Raw genomic sequence first — 19839 nt, 5'->3', positions numbered from 1 at the left:
GGGCCCCATTTTTTTAGAAGTCTTTTGGGGACCAAGTTTTTTTCAGGCAAGGTTAACTGTAGTTAGAAGGGACAAACTGCACATTCCAGTATTTGTTAACCACTTCAAGCTGGACTGTCTGTTTTGTGAATAGTCTGCAGTTGCTGAGCACTTCTAGCACACTCTGCAGACTAATTATGAAGGTATCCAGAGTGCCAAATGAACATAAAGCTAATTTTTAATACAACACCTTCCAGTAATTACAATTATGCAGAAAGGCATTTAGTCCATTTGTAATGAAGGAAAGTATTGGAAATAATAGACCTATTTCCCTTTAATTTTCTCACTAAGGAATATTACTGACTTTCTTTTGCATAAAAATAGTGCATTTTAGAGTGACTACATAGAAAAATGACATAGGTAAATATTAGATGTTTTCTCTCAGTAGTAATTTTCACAAGCATTACCTTGAATTTCTTTATAAAACTTTGAGGCTTAATATCACACTGAAGCTTTCTTTTATGGAACCCTTAAATGCCTTGAATTGTGAAAGGGTGGAAGTAGTTATATCTGTGCAATCTCAGTAAAAAAGGAGAAAAATACACAAAGTAAAATAAGGGTCAGATAAGAATGTCAAAACCAATTACACAATTTCTATAACTCATCATTTAGTCAGAAATATTTTCAGGAAGTATTAGTTGTATTATGGCCTGTCTTTTTCACTTCTTTGGAAGACCTACAATTCTGAACTTAGTGCAATCTCAATACAGAATATAAATGGCCATTGTTTGTAATTGCTACATGCTTGTGCAGTCACTATTCAAAAGCTCTTTTGTCAGCTTTTTCCTGTAGTGTTTGTCTGCAAATGGGAGTTTCTGGAGAAGTTCAGTTCTTTAGCTCTGTCAAGCAGTAATACAACAACGCCTCTGTCACGCTCTCTGTGTAGACTTGGAGCTTTTACTTCCTCTCCTGATATTTTGATTGGCAGATTTTAAAACTAGAGCAGATCATTATTGTTCTCTGATTTCACTTCCTCTAGTGTTAAATGATTATAAACTGACATGCGGCAAGGCAAGTAACTTTTAAGTAGAACTTGCAGAAGCCTTTTGGAATATTTTCCAATTATGTTATAGAATTATAACATGATGGCAGAAGCTTTCCTTGCCCTTGGTAAGTGCTTCCAGTACTTAGCCTGATCATTAAAAAAAAATGTAGTATCTTCACCTTTTGAATTACCTTTTTGGGATTTTTTGTCTTCTTATGCCTTTGTGTCATGGAAACCACTCTAGTATTAAAAGTTATTTTGATTTGAAGCTACTTGTATGATCATGACCTTCAAAGTTTTCTCTGGAATATGTGAGTTCCCTTGTTTCAGCCTGTTGCTGAAAGAAGGACTTCTATTACCTCAAATCATAATTACTCTCTTCGAACTTTTTTTTTTTTGTGTTGCCATTGGGATTGTTAAAGGGCACATTATTTCCATAATGGCCTTCCCAGTAATGCATACCATAATGGTTTACCTACAATTCTTGTTGTGTTTGCTGGCTTTGGGCTAAGAGGATATGCATTCTCTAGGACCAAATCTGGAGAGCTGGTTTCCTAATGTGACTTCCCCCCTTTCCTCCCATCCTTTCTGAAGCTGACACTGTGGTGCAGTCTTGCTGGCATGGTCTGTATATTTTTGTAACAAGTGACATTTAGCCTTTAATTCCTGAGCCTCCTTAGCAATTTTGAAGAGATTGCTGTGGGTCTGTTTGGTTTTTCTTTTGGATCTCTCTGGAAATGCATGCTATTTATCAGCTATTAAATTATTACCCTGTAATGAAAAGTGCTCATAATTCAAACAGCTTTTCTCCTTATCTACATTTAAAACAAGTGGGTGTGAGGGGTTTTCTTGAGGGGGAATGTTCTAATGGATTTTGGTTTTGTTTCTTTTTGTGGTAGTGGTTTTGTTTGGGTTTTTTTCAGAAATTAAGGAAAAAAGACCTCTTAATTATTTAATAAAATTCCTAACAGCTAATTCAGTCCCAGAAGAAAAGTTTTTTGCCACCCTTTCTTATTTGTTACTCTCCATAGAACAGGCTGAAAAGTCTTGCGCTTGCTTGTGAGATTGTTATCATTGAGAGCAGTCACTTCTAGTAAGCGTTAGGTATTTTATACTCAGGAATTTACTTTATTTATTGCATATACCCATCTTGCTCTTCTTTCCCAGAAGTGAAATTTTCTTCCTAAGCCCAGCTGTGCAGTTAAGTAGAAGCTTTTTGATGCATTAACTTGGGGAATGCCCCACCTAGTGGATGATCGTAAACGCATTTTCTCATTGCTCCATAAGGACACAAGGTTACATTGGATTACCTTTAATATTACCCGTGTTTACTGCCAGCTTGGGAAATTTATTAAATAGCTGGGTTTTCTTTCCCCTTTTACTTGTGGGCTGATGGTGGTGGTGTTTGGGGAGCTGGAAGAGGGGAAAGGTAAAAGAGGGATTTACATGAAAGAAAGTTTCAAGTCGAAGAAGTTGTCCACATTCCCTGTAAATGTTTTAACACAGAAATTAGTTACAAGCTATGGTGCTTAAAATGGCCATCTGCAAAACAAGTTTTCCTGCCTGTCAGAGGAAAGGAAGTACCTTAACAGAGCAACTTGTAGTGTGTTGGGGAAAAAAAGATCTTACTTCAGTTTTTCTCCCATCATCTTGTTAGTGGACTATTTGCTCAGGCTTCATAGTTTTGTATCCTTTTACCAACGTGGTCTGTTTCATCTTACCAAAGAAATAAAATCATTCTGGTCTGTCAAGGCTGTGGTTCAGTAGGGCTGCTGCCACTGAGTGGGTTATGGTAGTTTATGTGGCACAGGGAGCGGGGCCAGGGGAAAAGTAACCCTTACGTTTGGAATAGATGAACGGCCTTCATTCTTCTGCTAAATCAAAATAAAAATCATAACAGTTCCTGTCTTAGTTCCTCTGAGATTCTCAAAACTCTTCAGCTGCCTCTTCTGCTAAATGATGAAGTTGTATAACAGTGAAGAACTTGAGACTGAAATTATTGCATTGAAAAAAAAATATCTTTTCTGTCTAGATCGGATGGCATATAGTCTGCTTTTCTGACACTTGTCCTAATCTTGATGTGTCCCAAACATGAATCAAAGCTTCAGAGCCAGCAGCCAGCACTGGTTTATGTGTTCTTGGTTTGGGGATGGCATGGAGGGGAGAGGGGAAGAGAGGAATTGTTCAGTCTCACATACACAGCTCTTCCTGATAGGTGGTGCTACATGTCCCTTCATGGAGGTGTCCTGCCTCACTAAAAAGTAAATCTAAAAGCATACCTGTGGAAAAAGTACAATTCATACAATTTAGAGACAAAAACACACCTTAATGATAAAGTTAAGGGTGAGTGGAGGAAAGAAATTACTTTTGACCTTCAAGTCAGTCTTCTTCCTAAGATAAGAAATGGTCAAGTATGTAGCAAAGGCATTAAAACCAATTTAATGTAGAAGTGCAGTCTTTTTTTACAGATACATACATAAATTATTCTATTTATGTATGTATCTGTAAACCTCAGAGGGCAGTGTTCAGTACATTTGAATTCCTGGCTATGCTGCATCACCATTGAAATGTTTATCCAAACTTGCACTTATATTTGCTTATAAATTTTACACATTTTATGAATATGTTCTATGAATGGAATACAAAATGCAGACCATCATGGATAAAATACCATTGCTTAAGCAGATCCGAAAAAGTATTTCTAAATATTTTTTTCTTTTTTGTTTTTTCCCCAAGAAGCAAGATACTTCTAAAATAAAGAGGTAGCTGTGTTGTGTGGGAAATCTACTGCATTTAGCACTAGATTTTAAAAAGTTGCTGGTTCACCTAACCCTAACCCATCACGAGGATGTGGGCTTTGAGAGAAGCAGGGGTGGAAAACACGGAGTATTCTTAAAAGCTCTTTCATAAGTGTCTTCAGTGACAAGTGGTATTATGCTGTATTTTCTCTGCTTCTTTATGCTTGATAGCACTCATAAAATATTGCTATAGAGAAAAGGGGTTTTTTCAAATAAATATTTTGTTTCCCTGCTAAGAGGAATGTCACTTCAATCTCCCTTCAATCAAACTTTTTAGCATGCTTTTAACTTAAACAATACTTACACAAACACACGGTTCTCAGTTTTATATTTAATTGTAGCCTGGTATAATACTTGTAATACTGGTTATTGATGAGGGGAAAAAGAGTTCTAATTGGACCCCACAAGATTTCCTTTTGTTTGCAGCAAGTATATCCCCCAAAGCAGGTCTGAAGCTGGTTTTATTCATCATGTTTAAGCTAAACCAACTTTCCAGTAAACTGTTACATTAAATTTGAGAATAGCATAGGCTTGCATGATCTTGAAGCTTTTGTGGCAGGACGGAAAAAACTGGTAACATATTTAATGTCTTTTTTAAAATTCATGCAGGCACACATCTATTCTTTGGGTGCAACACTGAAAGCAGCAATAGAATATATTGTAGAACCTGAGACAGAATCAGAATTCGGACAAGATCTGCACACTCTACTGGAACAAATGCAAGAGGAGAATCCTGAAAATAGGCCAGATATTGAGGTAAAACAGCCCTACATCACTTTTTGTTTTTAAAAAGTTGATACTAATACTTCTGTATGTGTGCTTATTAATCTCTATTTATCTCATTAATCTCTGTTATCAAGAAGGTCTTGATAAGCAGTATGCTCAGGTTTTGCAAGGAAGCCGAGGTCTTCTCTGACTCTGCAGAAATTCATCCTTTTCCCCACTCTAATGGATATACAACCTGAAAGTAGATGTACATGTTTGACGGTGCTTGGATTTTTAAGAAGATTGTGTGAATACACTGATGTATCTAAATTTTCTCATTAACTGTTTTCTTCCCATTTAGTATTTGGTTTGCAGAGAGACAGATTGTCATTAGAAATAAAAGCACAGGCATTATGCTGTGAAATTTGTGTGATAATGGGATGGCATTTATGAAGAGGATGTAGGGACCCTGCCCCAGAAAGCCTCTGTTCCTTGGCATGTTTAAAGCAGTGTTGTTCAAAGCATTACTACTAACTAGTTTTTCTGTAAATACGTAGAGGCTGAGATATCTTTAATGGATTTTGTATTTTATTCCATTTAGCCTCTTATTTTACCTTTAGCTGTTAGAAAGAATTTGAAACTATATAGGATTTTTCATGCTGATGTTTTCAAAGAATTTATGTTCTAAATGTTGGTTACCTGATAGAGTTATTTAACATTAATGTGCAGAAGTTTAACTTTGATGTTTTTGCAGACTATGATAATGTCTTTTGTTTTTTTGGGGGGGGGTGGGGGCAGCAGTGGGGTAGGGAGGGTGTGGGTTTTTCATTTTCCTGAACTGATAGTGTATATTCTAAATGGTATAGCACCTATGATCAATACTTAGCAGAAAGAGTGCTGCAACAGAAGAGTTAACAGATTGATTTTTATAAAGTAAAAAATATTGGCTCCCTGACTGAGGACTGCACAGGCAGGAGACCATACCTGAAACAGAGCCTGCTTGGTCAGCTGCTCTATTTCTATTCATTTACTGTTAAGTTGTCAGAGGAGGGATTATATAGCCTTCTATCATCTCTGAGTGGTCTGTAGACCCTGAAAGCTGTTGCTGACTATTGTAATCATCTCAAAAATAATTGGTCTTCGGTAATATATAAAGGTCACTTTGTGACTTTGTGAGTAGGTTCTTTCTGTTCCTTTTCCACTGAACACTTTCTTGGGTGAACAGAGTTGTGGGAGCTATTTGGAGGGAAAGCCCCTAGACTTTTCTAGGTATTTTGCTAGACTTCAGCACAGCTGGATACCTGTCCCCCTTTTTTCTGTCCTTCCTCAACCCCATATGTGAACCAACAGGGCCCATTTCTTCCTTCCATGCACAACAGCAGAGGAGGAGTTGAGTTGGAACTGCTGAACGGGGAAGTGAGAGCATCTCCTAAGAGCTGTATGAGGTCTCACCAGTGTTTATCTAGGAATAGTTACTGAGGAAATGTTGGGATGTATTTGGAAAGGCAGGTCTCTTCTACATCCTGCCCAAAGGGGCAGGTTTTTAAATGTGTGAATATCTGTAGTTAATTATGTGTGAGACCAATGCTAATGCCATCAAATAGTGCCCAGGCTGCAGATTAGAGATATGAAGTACAGTTACTTTTTGTGATCTGATAATGATTGCTTTTTCTAACTGGGAATATTGCTTTTTAGATAATTGTATTTTGCAGTTTTTAAAAGATTCAGCATTTAATTTTAATGTAATTTCAGTAATAAAAACATTCATCATCCTGCCTGTGTCACTGAATTCAAGCGAAGCATTGGCTGTTTAAAAAACTAATAAGCACTCTAGCTTTTTGCATTTCCACTATATTATTCATAAAGGATAACATTTAAGATAATTTTTATCAGTTGTTCTTGATGTTTTAACTGTAGGCTAAAACTTGAATTGTATTAAATGACTTCATAATAGCCCATGGTAAAAACAAGAAATTAATTCAACTACATAATAGAAACACGCGGTATAAAGAATTGCAGAAAAAAGACCTCCAATGTAGCATCATATAAATTCAGATGTACTGTGGGAGTTAACATCATTCATGTTAGTTGAAATTCACAAATCTATTCATTATTAAATAAGTATTTTACATTCTTTTTCTCCAGAGCATTTTGTCATTATGTGAAGAAAAAATGAAGATTGCTTCATCAAGTAATATTTGTCGAAGCTTGTCTGCTGTTGGAAGAAGAGTTCTTTCAATTGAATCATTTGGTGCTTCTCAAGGTAACAGTAAAATGTATTTAGTCTAAAACTTCAGATTGCCTGACATATCTAATGATTTTTCAAAAGCTGTTTGTGTAATCTCCTTTTATAGGTTTCTTTCTAGATTACAACAAATCATCATTAAATATTTGTAGATTGGTGATGGGGAAACAGGGACACGCAACTCTTAATTAACATAATATTTTTGAAGTGTCCCTTATGATTCAAAGTGATTTGTTCAGAAATTGAGAATTTGTGTAACATACTAAAGATATGTAACAGCAATGGCAGAAAAAGCAATGTAAAGATTTACAAGGAGAGATTAGGAGGTTTAATACACGTTTAATATAAGCATCTGTTTTTGTATCTAGATGTCTGTGATAACATGTGGAAGGGAAGAATGTGTCAGAGGAGTTTGGGATCTAAATTATATTCAAATGAGAAAAACAACATTGCAGGTGATTCGTCTGCAGTGGAAGAGGTGACGACTGCCTGTCATAACAACTCTTCTGTAGTTACCATGGTGACTGGCAGAGAAAGTGGTTTAAAGGAAATGCAAATTGATCTGGATAATGAGAAAACTCAACATTCACAACTTGCAACTCAAACTGAAAAGAGCAAAGAAGAGGACAAACACTCAGTGTATACTGACAGTTTTGCTAGTGTTGCTTTGGATATAAAATCATGTGTTATTGACCTGGAGAGAGATTGCCTTTTTAAGAAAGGTTCTTTGAGAAAAATGAAAACCTTTCCAAAGCTACCACTCGAACTTGCAGATACAAATAACTTTTTTACATCTGTAACCAACAGTGGACCACTAGATAGGAAAAATCACTTTGTAACACAGGAGTCACTACCTCTAGACAATAATAATGAGGTTGCTTTTTCAAAGAGAAATCTCAATTCGTTTGCTGTTGGTAGTCCACCAGAAATAGAATCAAAGAATCACCAAGTTGATGATCGTCATTTAGAAGCACCATGTGTATGCACACAAGTGTCTGGCTTGAATCTAGAAGAACACATGTCACTTATCAATGGTAAAAAGATAGGTTTTTCTTCATCTGATCACCAAGAAGATTCTTCTGGTGCTACCTCTGAAGTGCTAAAACCAGCTGATATGCTAAAAGGCCCAAATCAGTCAATTGCTGGAGCAAAAATGCTAGACAACTACATGGTGTTGGAAGACTGTTCTGAAACTTTTCAAGGGTCAAATGAAAATTATGTACCACATTTTAACAAGATGGATTCAGTATTAACAACAAAACCCAGTGGGAACAGACATGGATCAAACCTAATTAGGCCAGCAGAATTAAGCAGCGGTGTGATGAGTGCAAACAATAATGAAGATAATCTTTGTGGAGGCAGAGGTTCAGAAATCAAAAGTAATGAGCAGGTAGTAAAAATAAAGTCTTCGTTATATAGTTGCTGTAGTCACTTATGTGGAGATGAGATGACTTAAATACTGTGTGATTTCTTTCCCCCTTGTCCACTTTAGCATCGCAGAAAATGGAATTTTGCTAGTCTGCACACTTTAAGAGTTAATATTGGAAACATGGTGATCTCTTTTTCTTCTTAAATTAAAAAGTAAAGTGCTACAGTGAAATTTATGCTGTTGCAGAATCAACTTCCATTTTAATTTTTTTTTTAACAAACGGAGTCTACTCGCTCATGTGTTAGAGCAGCATTCCTTAATAGCTGATTGCATTTGTAAGAGAACAACCAAAGCATACACGTATTTTTGACTTTTTATGTTACTGTCAATGCATAAATTTCACTACCTTGCAGTGAGCCTCCCAGGTGCTTAAGAAAATTGCAGAATTCCTGACTGTAAACCTGACCTCACTGAAATCAATGGCAATATCCCATCAGCTCCAGGAGGATAGTCTGCATTTTTTTTAATCTTCCATGTACATTTAAGTTTTTGAAAATTGTACATATGCTATATTCGTTCTGTGTTCTTAAATTGCTGTCTCTGTTTGTTATGTATGTTTCACTATAGAATTTAAATATGTGCACAATATGATGGGTATGTTGTCTCATGCATTAAGTCTTTATAAATAGCCAAATAACAGAGGGAGAATCTACCAGAGTTTATTGATAGATGATTGTAATATGGTCTCTTCTCTGCTCAAATAACATATCTCAGGGTGGACAAGTTTGGTCTCTGACTAGATGGTTTTCTTTTGTGCCACACTCAGAGTTGTGAACAATCCATGTGGTAGGAGAGCTGTTGGCTAAAACTGCAGGGTTGTTTATCCTTCTCCAGCTTTGTTACAGCAGGATAAAAATGAGCAGCACAAACTTCACACATTTTGTTTCCAGAAATTATTCTTAGGTGAAGATGTTGGGTTTTTTCTTTGCTTGTCTACTGGCAAGTCAGCCTTGTTCTCCTTGCCTACCAGCCCATCTTCCAGCCATCCCATACAGTGGCACTTAGGGTTATATTCAGTCTCTGTCCCTCCCTCTCTTCACCTTGCCCGAACGCCTCCTTTGGAGCACTAACCTAGAATTGCCAGGTTTTGTAATGAGCCTTTGGTTCATCATAGCTCAAAAACTAGAGCAAATTGGAGAATCTGGCCCTTTTGCCCTTTCCTGTCTCTTCTCCCTCAACAGGTGTGCTTATTGAATTCATAGTTCAGGAGGATGGTAAATGTGGATAAGTACCACATAGCATGGTTTTGCCTTCTGAGGGGGTTATTCACTCTATGCATATTGAATCCTTTATTTAGGTTTTAAACTCTGCAAGTGCATTCTTCAGACTGAGAAATAATCCATTTATTGTACATGCATCCTTTTATTTTCTATTTCTGCCATCAGTTATGAATATAAGCTGAGTGTAGTGACTAGGGTTCATTTTTAAGGAGGAAAAAATGTTGAAATAAGACACCTATTCTGTCCTTACCAGATTACCAGGGCAAAAGTTGAAGTCTGTATGCATAAAGGTAGTTTTAAGAAAATAATCTTCCCCAGAATTACGGTTTTCCAAAATTCTTCCATGAAATTAAAAGTTGTAACAAATCTTATTTGCTTTTTTGCAGCAGCACTTGAGACTGGCACACAGAAAAGTAAACCAAAACACATTTTCATCTTATTCTGCCATTCTTCTAAAGTCTTCTTTTTCTTCAAATATTTCATCATCAATTTAAATAAAGTGTCCTTTCAGCCTAAACAGAATTTCATTCTTGCAAACAAGTAGGCTCTTATTAACAGTGGCGTTATCCTGCTCCCACTGAACTTGCAGGACAGTCACTGTGAATTAGAAAAGGTAACTCTTATCCCAGGTACCCTAATAAGCAGTGTTGTAATACATAGCATCTGAAATGAAAACAGCAGGGTAGTGGTTCTTTGTTATATCAGAGGTTTATAGCTGTCTTTTCAATAGAAGAAACGCTTGATAGACTCATGCTCTGTATTATCTTTTTTAGTAAATGATTCCAGCAAAAGTTCAGGTCCTGCCACAGAAAAATGGGCTATTTAGAAAAATCTTTTTGGTCTTAAACAAAAAAGCAAATATAATAAAATGTTCTTTGATTATTTAACTGCTCTAGGGAGAAAAAACCCCCTTTCAGCACCTAGGCTTCTGAAATGACTTCCTGAAATGCTGAATTTCTAGCCTCGTAGTCCTTTGTTTTCTGAAGGAGGGTCATTCATAGTTAGTAGTTGTTGAACTGTATAGAGACTTTATTGTGAGTCTTCCTAGAGAAATGCAGTGGTTAAAGTTTTCAGCTTGTTTTTTTATTTTGAAAAAGAGATTTTATTCCTCAGGCTTCCAAAATATAGCAGTTTTTGCCTCTGTGTTACCTCCTGACAACTGAAAAAAAGTCACACTGTGCTATACCTTACATGACAGAAGTACAATTGCTGTCTCTCTCTAAAGTTCCCATTAGCCAGAATTTTACCAAATACCTTTTTTTAAAGAAAGCCTGAGTCTGAGTTTGTTCACTTACTGTAAAAGCACAAGTGTGAGGACCCAACTAATGTGATTTCTGCCTTGTGGGGTAAATAGAAAACACCTCAGAGGATTTGCAGTGCTGCTCTTTCCTCAATTCTCTATTACAGATTGGCATGATTGCAGCAAGTAGAGCTTTTAGAATGGTATCTCCAGCATTCCTTTCAATATTTCATGTTGCTTAGAGAAGGTGCAATACCAGCCCCATCCGGTTGAAGATCAACCTTGTCTACTCTGGAGAACAGACAGTTTTTCTTGCCTGTCAGTACTTCTCCAGTGGACAATATTTTTCTAATACTCAAACACTGCTTCTTATTGTTGTGTGCTTTACTGCTAGTAAGCATTACTAAAAATACTTGCTTGCTTTTGTCTGGCTACTGCAATGTATCTTGTGAGGGTTTTCCTAGTATTTTTTATAGTTTTGCATGCCATAAATAAATATTTTTCACTTCAAGTTTGAGTGGGGATCTTTTATTTCTCTAACCAGTTTCATTCCAATCAGGTGTGTCTCATCTCTAATCCTTTTAAATGTTTCTCTGTGATTTAAATGCTATGGCCTTTACTTGGGAAGGGTTAATGGAAACCTGGCAAATGCAAGTTTGTTTTCTGCTGGTCATTCATACCCTGTCAAGCATGAGAGAAGTGAAAAGCCATGTAGCTAGAGGCTGACACTTTAACACTGGGGAAATAACATGAAGGAAACAAAAGTTGTCAGTTCCTAGAATAATACTTGCTAAGAAAAGAATGATGAAAATCTTGCTTCGGCTATTTAAAACATGCCAGCATTATGTTCATAAAATAGATTATGTTTGCATTGTTGGAATGCTTCACTAAATTTGGGGGTTACAATTCTGGTACCAACAATTAAGTAGAAGATCTGTTAAATAGTCTTTGCAGTACTGAAAAAAACTGATTGATTTTCCAACACGTAAGGTTTAAAATACAATCTTTGGGCATAAACCAAAATGGCACCAGGATGTAGATATAGACAATAATGGCTCATTTAGCTTTTTTATATTTTCTGACAAAATTTCAATGCTGTGAAAACATTTTCTTACTTTAAAAAATGGGTAATATAATTTCTGTTACAAAAAGGTCTGGTTTAGAACATTAAAAAAATTTGGAAAGAGATATTAGATTATAATTTTGTTTCCTCTTTGGTGCACTAATGATAATATATTCATGAATGTTTAATAGCATTATTAAAATAATGGTTTAAATGAAGTGGACTTATAAATGCTGAAGAATTGTCTTGAGCTTGCTTTGCTAAAATTTGTTAGTAGATAAGTAACAATGCATGCTACAGATGGTTTGACTAAAAGCATTTAATCATACATTTTCCAGTACTTCAGATTTTTTTTTTCTTGGTGTTTGTGTGGGGATTTTATTTTTAAGTTTTAGGAAATAGTAATAGCCATGAATCAGAGACTTGCATGTTAAAAACCAAAACAGCCAAACCTGGGACATGCCTAATTAAGGAGCTGTACACTTACATGTTTACTAAAACAAGGTTCAGGGGAGTTAGAACGTGCATCGTGTTAAAATACCTCAGAGGTGAGGTACCAGGAGCATTGCATTAAATACCTTTGTTTTACCTTTGTTTAAGGATTGAGGCTTAAATAAAAGTTGCCTCATAACCATAGGTTGAGAAGTGCATTCTTTTTCCTTTGAAAACTGTTTGAACCAGACTGCATGCATTTTTCACCACAAATGCAAATATGTGATGAAACATGTCTTGTCATGTACCTTCATTACATGGGATAACTTCTGCAAGGTGTTAGAAGTTCCCAGCAGGTCTGAACCCTCAGTTTTCATCTGAAATCTTCCATATTTCTCTTTCTGTTGGAGGAAGGTGGGAATTTGGAATAATTCTACGACACTAGAAGAATGACCTTCTCAGGTGTTTCTTTCAGGAATAAAATTGATATGGTCAAGGTGAGGAGAGACATGAATTACAGTAAGAGACAATAGCAGTGCAGGTATTTATTAGCATGACAGAAAATTAACTAGTACACAAATACCAGCTAACAATATTATGTTTGAGGTTTCTTATTTCTTTAGAATGATTGCCAGAGAAACAATGAGTATATACATTTAAATAAAGTTCACCAAACTGTAACCAGACTGCATCCTTCTTTTTCCTGACTCAGTTTGTTTTGGCTATCCCACATATGGTAGTAATTCCCATTTATGCTAAGATTTGCTTTCCCTACGTACCTTTTTCTTCCAAAATAGAGTTTTTTCGGTGCCTCTTCATCCTCTGTTTTCTAATCTATCATTGACACTTCTGTCTTATCATAAACTTTTGCTGCTGCTCTTAGGATTTATTCCTACTCTCCTGCCACGCCTGAATTTCTTTCTGTCATTTCTTTCTTACTCTAAAGAGCTTGGATATCCCAGAGGTGATGAGAAATACTTTGCAGCTTTCTGCAGTACAACAAACTTCAGTCTCCAGTTCACTGAGAGATTCTTCTTTCCCTGGCTAGCCATTCATCACCTTCTCCTGAAGTGAAAGGTGATTTGTATATGTAGTAAAGGAAGTCCATCTTTCTTTGCTGCAGCTTTTAGAGCCTCTAAAGACATAAACTTCAAGAGGAGGGATTCTCTTACAGAGAAACATGTGGCACTAGTGTGTACTTACTAGAAGAAAATTCCTAAATCCCAAAGCTTTCTTAATGTTTTAGTCAGTCTGAAATTTCTCTTATGGTTTCTCTTCACTCATGTCAGCTGTGCAGGGTTAATTTGAAGATTTGAGTGCTCCTTTCTTTGTCAAGTGTCTGTGAGCACAGACACTTAAGGCACGTGAGAATTACAGTGCTCTGGAGGGGGAAACTGCTGCTCAGGGATAGGAATCTATCAACAGTATGAAGCTCTCTCCTATATGCTTTCTAGACTAATTCATTCTTTTGACTATCTGTCCTTTTCCTTCCTGCTGTGTGATTGATGGCTTTTTATCGGACTGTTCAAGAGCTTACTTTTCTAGATACAGGAAAGGAACACATGGATGAAAGCATTTTGCACTCCAGGGTGCTGGTGATAGCAAAATTGGAGAATGAAACTGAATCTTATCACCTAGCTTCAAATCTATGCTGAAGTTACTAATTTTTGCCAATATAGGATAGAAGAAGAATAGCACCAAGTTCATTTTTATCTGTTGGAGGTAGGCAGAATATGAAACATTTTCAGTAAATCAAAAGGTGTGTTTTCTGACATATTTTGTTAAAAAAATGTAGTTTATCTGGTTCACCTTCAAAGAATATTTAAGCAATATGAGCCTAAAGTATTGTGTTCTTTGAGAAGGTCTTCTGGTTCAAATTATTAGCAAAGTTTCAGCTACAGAAATTAATGTCCTTCTTTTCTCCATAGATTGCACTGAAGCTATTTCTGTTGGTTGAGCTTTATGAAATTCAATGCAGTAGTCAGCTCATTACATATCTCATGATAAAATCCAAAGAGCATCTCAGTAAAAGGATGAAAAATTTACTTTAGTAAATGACAGTGCAGAGGCTGATTTGTCAAAGTTAATGATGTAGTGCCATTGTGTGTGGGTGAGACCCTTAGTCTATGCAGATTTCACAAATACTGATTGGGATATAAGGTGTCTGTAAAAGCAACAAAACAATTCAGAGGGTTTTTTGTTTGTCTCCTGTGCTTCAATTTTTTGTTTAGGTTCTTTTCGGTTAGTTTGTTTATTTTTTATTTGACTGATTTTTGTTTCTTTGGGGATTTTTTTGAGGGTGAAATGGGTTTTTTCCAGAGTTAATCCTGAATTACTTCTGGTAATTCTTTTCCCTAACATGGCCTGAAATTGACTCATTCAGGACTGCATATGTAAGAGAAAATGGGCTGTGCTGTTTTTTAAAAAGAGTTCTTTGGGTCTGCTCTCACTCAGAGGTTTCTGCCTACAATGAACTTTTTAGTGTTCCTTTGGTAGATGAACAGAGATCATGAAGTGCAGCTGATGTCAAGAGCTGCTACTAGAGATGAGCTTTTTCATTAGCACAATTTGATCAGGAGGGTGTGTGTGCCCTACTATAAATCTCTAATTCTTAGATTCACACAAACACACACCACCCCCAAAAAGAAAAACGACAAAATGTAAAGCGTGTCTCTGAAGAACAGTAAGTTTCCATGGAGCAGTATCTTTGTCACATCAAGGTATTATGCCAGATATCAAAAGCTAAATTGGTAGTCAGAAAAACAAATGCTGTTACTACAAATTGAGCAGCCAGTGATTAAAAGCAAAACAACGTGCTGGGATTTCAAATAAATCTGTCATTAATTCTGTCAATATTGTTAACATCTTTCACAGAAGAACAAGAGATGTTGATGAAATCTTTAAGGTAAGACATGTAATGCAACTGTCAGGGTAAATAAGGTTTGGAATGTGGGACTGTTTTGTTGATGGCAATCATTTGAGTTTTTTATGTTTTTCAGTCTAGGCATTGTCCCTATAATTATGTAATTATATTTCATCATAAAATATCTCTATTATACAATGGACATTTTAAGAGTCTTTTCTTAGTATGATAAGAAAGACCTTCCAGACAGCTCACTTTTCCTGAAGGAATTAAGAAACAATTCATTTATACTGTTAGCTGACTGTGCCATGCTTTTTTAATAAATAGTATTAATTCATTACTGGTAAGTGCAATAAATATATTTTCTTGTTACTTTTTAAGTTGAGTTTTTTATATTAGGATTTACTTTTCTATTGTATTAGTAAATATTTTTAATTTGTGATAATTTTTATAACTTTCTGCATCCTCACTGTTTTTTTCAGTGGATCTCTCTAAAACTCCTGTTGTCCTGGTATGGTAGGCCTCTGAAAGACTATGAACTCTGGGCATTATGTCATGAGTGTTTATGTACTCTGCAGACTTGCATAGATTATCCAGGTATAGTCTAATTATCATTAAGTATTTTGCCCAATTTTTTATGTTCGCTGTGTTAATGTTTCCTTTATTCTGTTGATTGAAAGGATCTTGACTTTCATTTTGTGTGCAGATATTTCTATTTTGATTCCTTTAAATTGTGACAAAACTCAATTTGGAGTTTTCTTCCATATATAGGTGAATGTCTCATATATAGGTCGGTTTTTTAAATTCTGAATCTTGATTGCTTTTGCAGCAGAAATTAATCTTTGGCTTCAAGCAATGAAACAAATTTTAGACTTCTTGGGAATGGAGAATCTGTACTTCAACTTTTAAGAAAAACACTTGTGACTTGTATCAAGCAGGAGGAAATAAGTTTTACACACACACACACACACACACACATATATATATATATATGTAAACAAAAAACTTCCTCTTTTGCATGGATTTCTTTGTGACAAATGATTCCTGACCTATTTTCTACAGTACAGGCCTTTGTCATTTTAAAGTACCCAGGATCTTGTCATGGAATTATTCCTTCCACATCCCCTATGCTTCAATTTATGGACAAATTATCAGAAATAAACTTCTGAGAGAGGAAGAGGGAACTGTCCTTTGGCAAAATTAGAATATATTGTGTGCAACTCAGAAGACCATCTTAGATTTCCATGGACATTTTGAATGATGGTTTATTTTATACTAATCCTTTAGCAGTTAGCTTATAAACCTTTAGCAGTTCTGATAAACAGAGCAGAGGTTTTCACCACCACCACCATTTCTTTTCCTTAATTTAAAAAAACTTGCTTTTGAGAGTATGGGCAGGGATGAGTTTGAAGCCTTTAAGTGAATATGAACAACTGGATAGTAATGTACAGAAAACTTATTGCATCTCTTTGGATTTCAGCTTCAGTTATTTTATTTCTATTATGTAAAACTGCTTAAAAGGAAATAAGCCATAAATGAAGATTCTGAACACTTTTAAGAATTGTAACCCATAAAACTAAGTATTTAATATACCTTGTAAGAGAAGGATTATTTCAGCCTTATAGCATGTTCCTTATGTTTCTGAAGGTTTCAGATAACTGCACATAATGGCTCAGATTCTAATGTAATATGCTTAGCCAGCCTCTGTTACTGCTCTCTTAAAAATGCATGTCTTAAAAATATTAAAAGTTGTCATCTGAACGTTATATAGCCTGTAGAAGGGAACATAATGATACAAACCACCAAATGGAAGGCACTTAACTTAAAAATTCTGTATTTGACAAATAAAGCTACCTTGAAGTTGAATATTGGTTTCAGATTTAGAATGTTTTTGCAAGAGGATTCTCTGCCTGTTCTGAGGGGAGTGGTGCATTATGGAAAGGTTTATAGTGGTGTTACTGCTTCATTGCTACACACACATTTAAAGTTCTCTCGACTTTTGAGTAATACTTACTAAAGGTGAAGCTGATACATATTTTGAATACATCTTGTAAAAAAATCCTTTGTCTTGACAATAGTAGAGTGAGACTGGTAAATGATGAGCCATGGTTAAATATATGAAGCTGGATTATTTTTTATTTATTCACATAGCCTTTTTCTCCAAATCCTTCCTTGATTACACTTTTTTCATTATCCTAAGCAGGAATTACCTGGCTAAGAAAACATATCCCAAAGCTAGCCTCTTCTTCACGTATTTGTTAATTCAACTCTGCTACAGAAGTTGTTTGTAACCTCCATTGGGACTTTACTTAATTCCTCTCCTCTTATCAGAGGATGTTGCTTACATGTTGCTCGTGGGTGATTCAGGGAGCCCAGGTGAGGATTCTTATGTTGCACTGAACAAGCTGAGATCAGGTTTGTGTGAGCAGGGCCAGGGGCATTTACTGCTGACAAACAAAGACAAATGAGCATGAAGCTGCCTCTGCAGAAAGAACCAGCAAAGGTTCTCATTTGGGAAAGCTTTGCTTTTCAAGACATATACTTCAGGTCCAACTTAAATATTATTGAAGGTAGTAGACAAGCCTTTATGTTAAGCATAGCGAGTAATTTAATTTTATATGTGGTTTATAGAGACAACTAAAAAAAGGAAGAATGTTACTGCCTTTTTTTCTTTCTTTTTTTCCTCTTAGATCACTTCAATTAATTATTTATTGATAAATTACTATTTGTGTGTCTCTTAGACATCTTTAAGATCTTATTTCATAATTAATACCTTTAATGTTTTAATCTCTTATTCAATTTAAGAATCTATTCTTCTAGTACTAATTTTTTAATAAGAGAACGGTGCATTTGATGGTAGTCTAGAAATAGAGGGCTACAGTTGGACTGCAAGAGAACTACTTACTGGCCAGTTGGCTTAATATATTAAAACATGTTAAATTGAAATGTCCTTTGAAGTTAGCAAACAGATAGACACAGTTTTGCCTGAAGATTTTCAACACCAACTTTATAGGACATGATCTCCTTATCTTAATGTTAAGTTCCTGAAGACCTCAGATCATTTAAAATAGTTTTAGTAGCCCGTTATTTTTTTTAACAATGGAAAATTTCATGGCCCTGCAAATACTGACCTATGTAACAATTATTCACTGAGAAAATGTGATTATAACTATTTGTGAAAAACTGGACTTCATATCCTGTTGCACCCAGAGGAGTTTTGGATCTAGCCACTTGTGTGTCAGCTTTCTCCAGATGATGACCCTCTATTTTTGTGGGGTTGAAGGAGGAGGAGACTTAAATTCTTAGATAAATTGACTATCTTTTACTGGTACCTTCGTGAGAAGACTGGAGTATATCTACCTATTGTATTTATATTTTTGTTTTGTTTTGTTTCTTTCTTGACCTTCCTTTTCAATGCTGGGTATAAAGAGAGTAAACTTCCAGGTTTTTTTCCACTTCTTGTCTTTGTTCTGCAGAAATTGCCTTGGGTAATTACACAGCTACTGTCTCTTTATTACCTTGTGTCTGTTCTAGCATAAATGTTATTAAAGCATCGTTTATTTTAGGGTAATTTCTGACACTGTAAATTCTTTGATAAAATTATTTACTTTTATTAGTGCTAAATAGCTACAAGAACAGATACTTATGCCTTGCCCTTTTGTGGTTTTTTGGGTTTTTTTCCCGCAGTGGTCTTATGTTTGGACTCTGTGTTGATTGACTGCCATGGAAGGATCCTCTTTGCTGCTCCAAAAGCTGAAGGTAAAATAAGAGATTGCATGTTCAGCTTTTATTTCTTTTCAGGGGAAGTGGAGAAGAAAGCAAACATCTTACCTTTTGTTTCTGATTTCTTTTCTCATTTAGAATCTTGTGATGTATTTTATTTAGCTCCTGAAATTGAAGAAGAGGATGTGGATACTGAGAAGGTAATGTGGTAGGTTATGTAGATTGCTTTGTACTTTATCAAAAGACAGTTTTATCCCTCTGCTAGTTGGAGAAGAAAGATAAACTCTTCTAAGATTGTGTTAATATTTCTCCCAATGTTTTCTGTGAGGCTTTTTTCATATATTGATCTCTCATGAAATCAGTTGCTTCTATAATTTTTCCTTCCAGGATTCTTGGTGTAACTGCCAAAAATCTGCTATTTGATGGTTTTCCATAAGACTTAATTATTTTCAGTTTTTTAGCTGTAAGACAGGCTGCTAAAGTCTTTTAAGTCATTTTTTCACATTCTGAAGGTCACAGTAAGATCATTAACTTAGACTATCTGGGCAAAAGCCCAAGCATTATTCACACTTAGAAGACTGGATAAAAATATCATTATCAGTATGTATTTACTTTGGAAACATTATGAATGATGTCTTTTTCCAATATAGTTTTCTTAGAGCTTTTTCCTGTAGATAAAAACCATAAGGAGCTTTTAGAACAAAGATAATAAAAATGTCAAATAGCAGGGGAATGTGTCTCCGCTGCAACTACTTTTGAATTGCAAACTGTACCACAGTGATCTTAAAAGTCAGGGGAACAGAATTTACAGTACCTTTCTGTTATGTAACAAGAAAAGAGATTAATTAATATGTGCTTTTTATCACATGAGTTCTTTGGAATTAGGTATAGTAATCATGAATCAGAAAATAAAAGCTCATAAAAATCTACTAAAAACATTCAATTTTCTGTAAAGCTATCTGTAACTAGAAAATATTTTTATAACTTTCCTAAATTTCTTAAACTGCTTTGATCCAATATGCAGGTTTTTCAAAGGCTTCAGATGCTTAAACTAACCCTGAAATATAATACAGCAGTTTCACCAGACAGTAGAAATT

The 19839-nt window shown here is 35.5% G+C and overlaps 1 protein-coding gene across 1 annotated transcript in view; it reads left to right on the top strand.

Annotated features, from left to right (window-relative positions):
- Window positions 1–19839, top strand: part of KNDC1 (kinase non-catalytic C-lobe domain containing 1) — a 57236-nt gene that overhangs the window by 17899 nt on the left and 19498 nt on the right. Inside the window, 6 exon segments of the mRNA XM_036385410.2 lie at window positions 4432–4578; window positions 6673–6790; window positions 7141–8162; window positions 15502–15616; window positions 18707–18778; window positions 18881–18942. Coding sequence (XP_036241303.1) covers window positions 4432–4578; window positions 6673–6790; window positions 7141–8162; window positions 15502–15616; window positions 18707–18778; window positions 18881–18942 — 1536 coding nt within the window.

This window comes from Molothrus ater, chromosome 8 (assembly GCF_012460135.2).
Source record: "Molothrus ater isolate BHLD 08-10-18 breed brown headed cowbird chromosome 8, BPBGC_Mater_1.1, whole genome shotgun sequence".
Classification (NCBI taxonomy): Eukaryota; Metazoa; Chordata; class Aves; order Passeriformes; family Icteridae; genus Molothrus; species Molothrus ater.
This window is presented reverse-complemented; position numbering and strand designations above follow the sequence as displayed.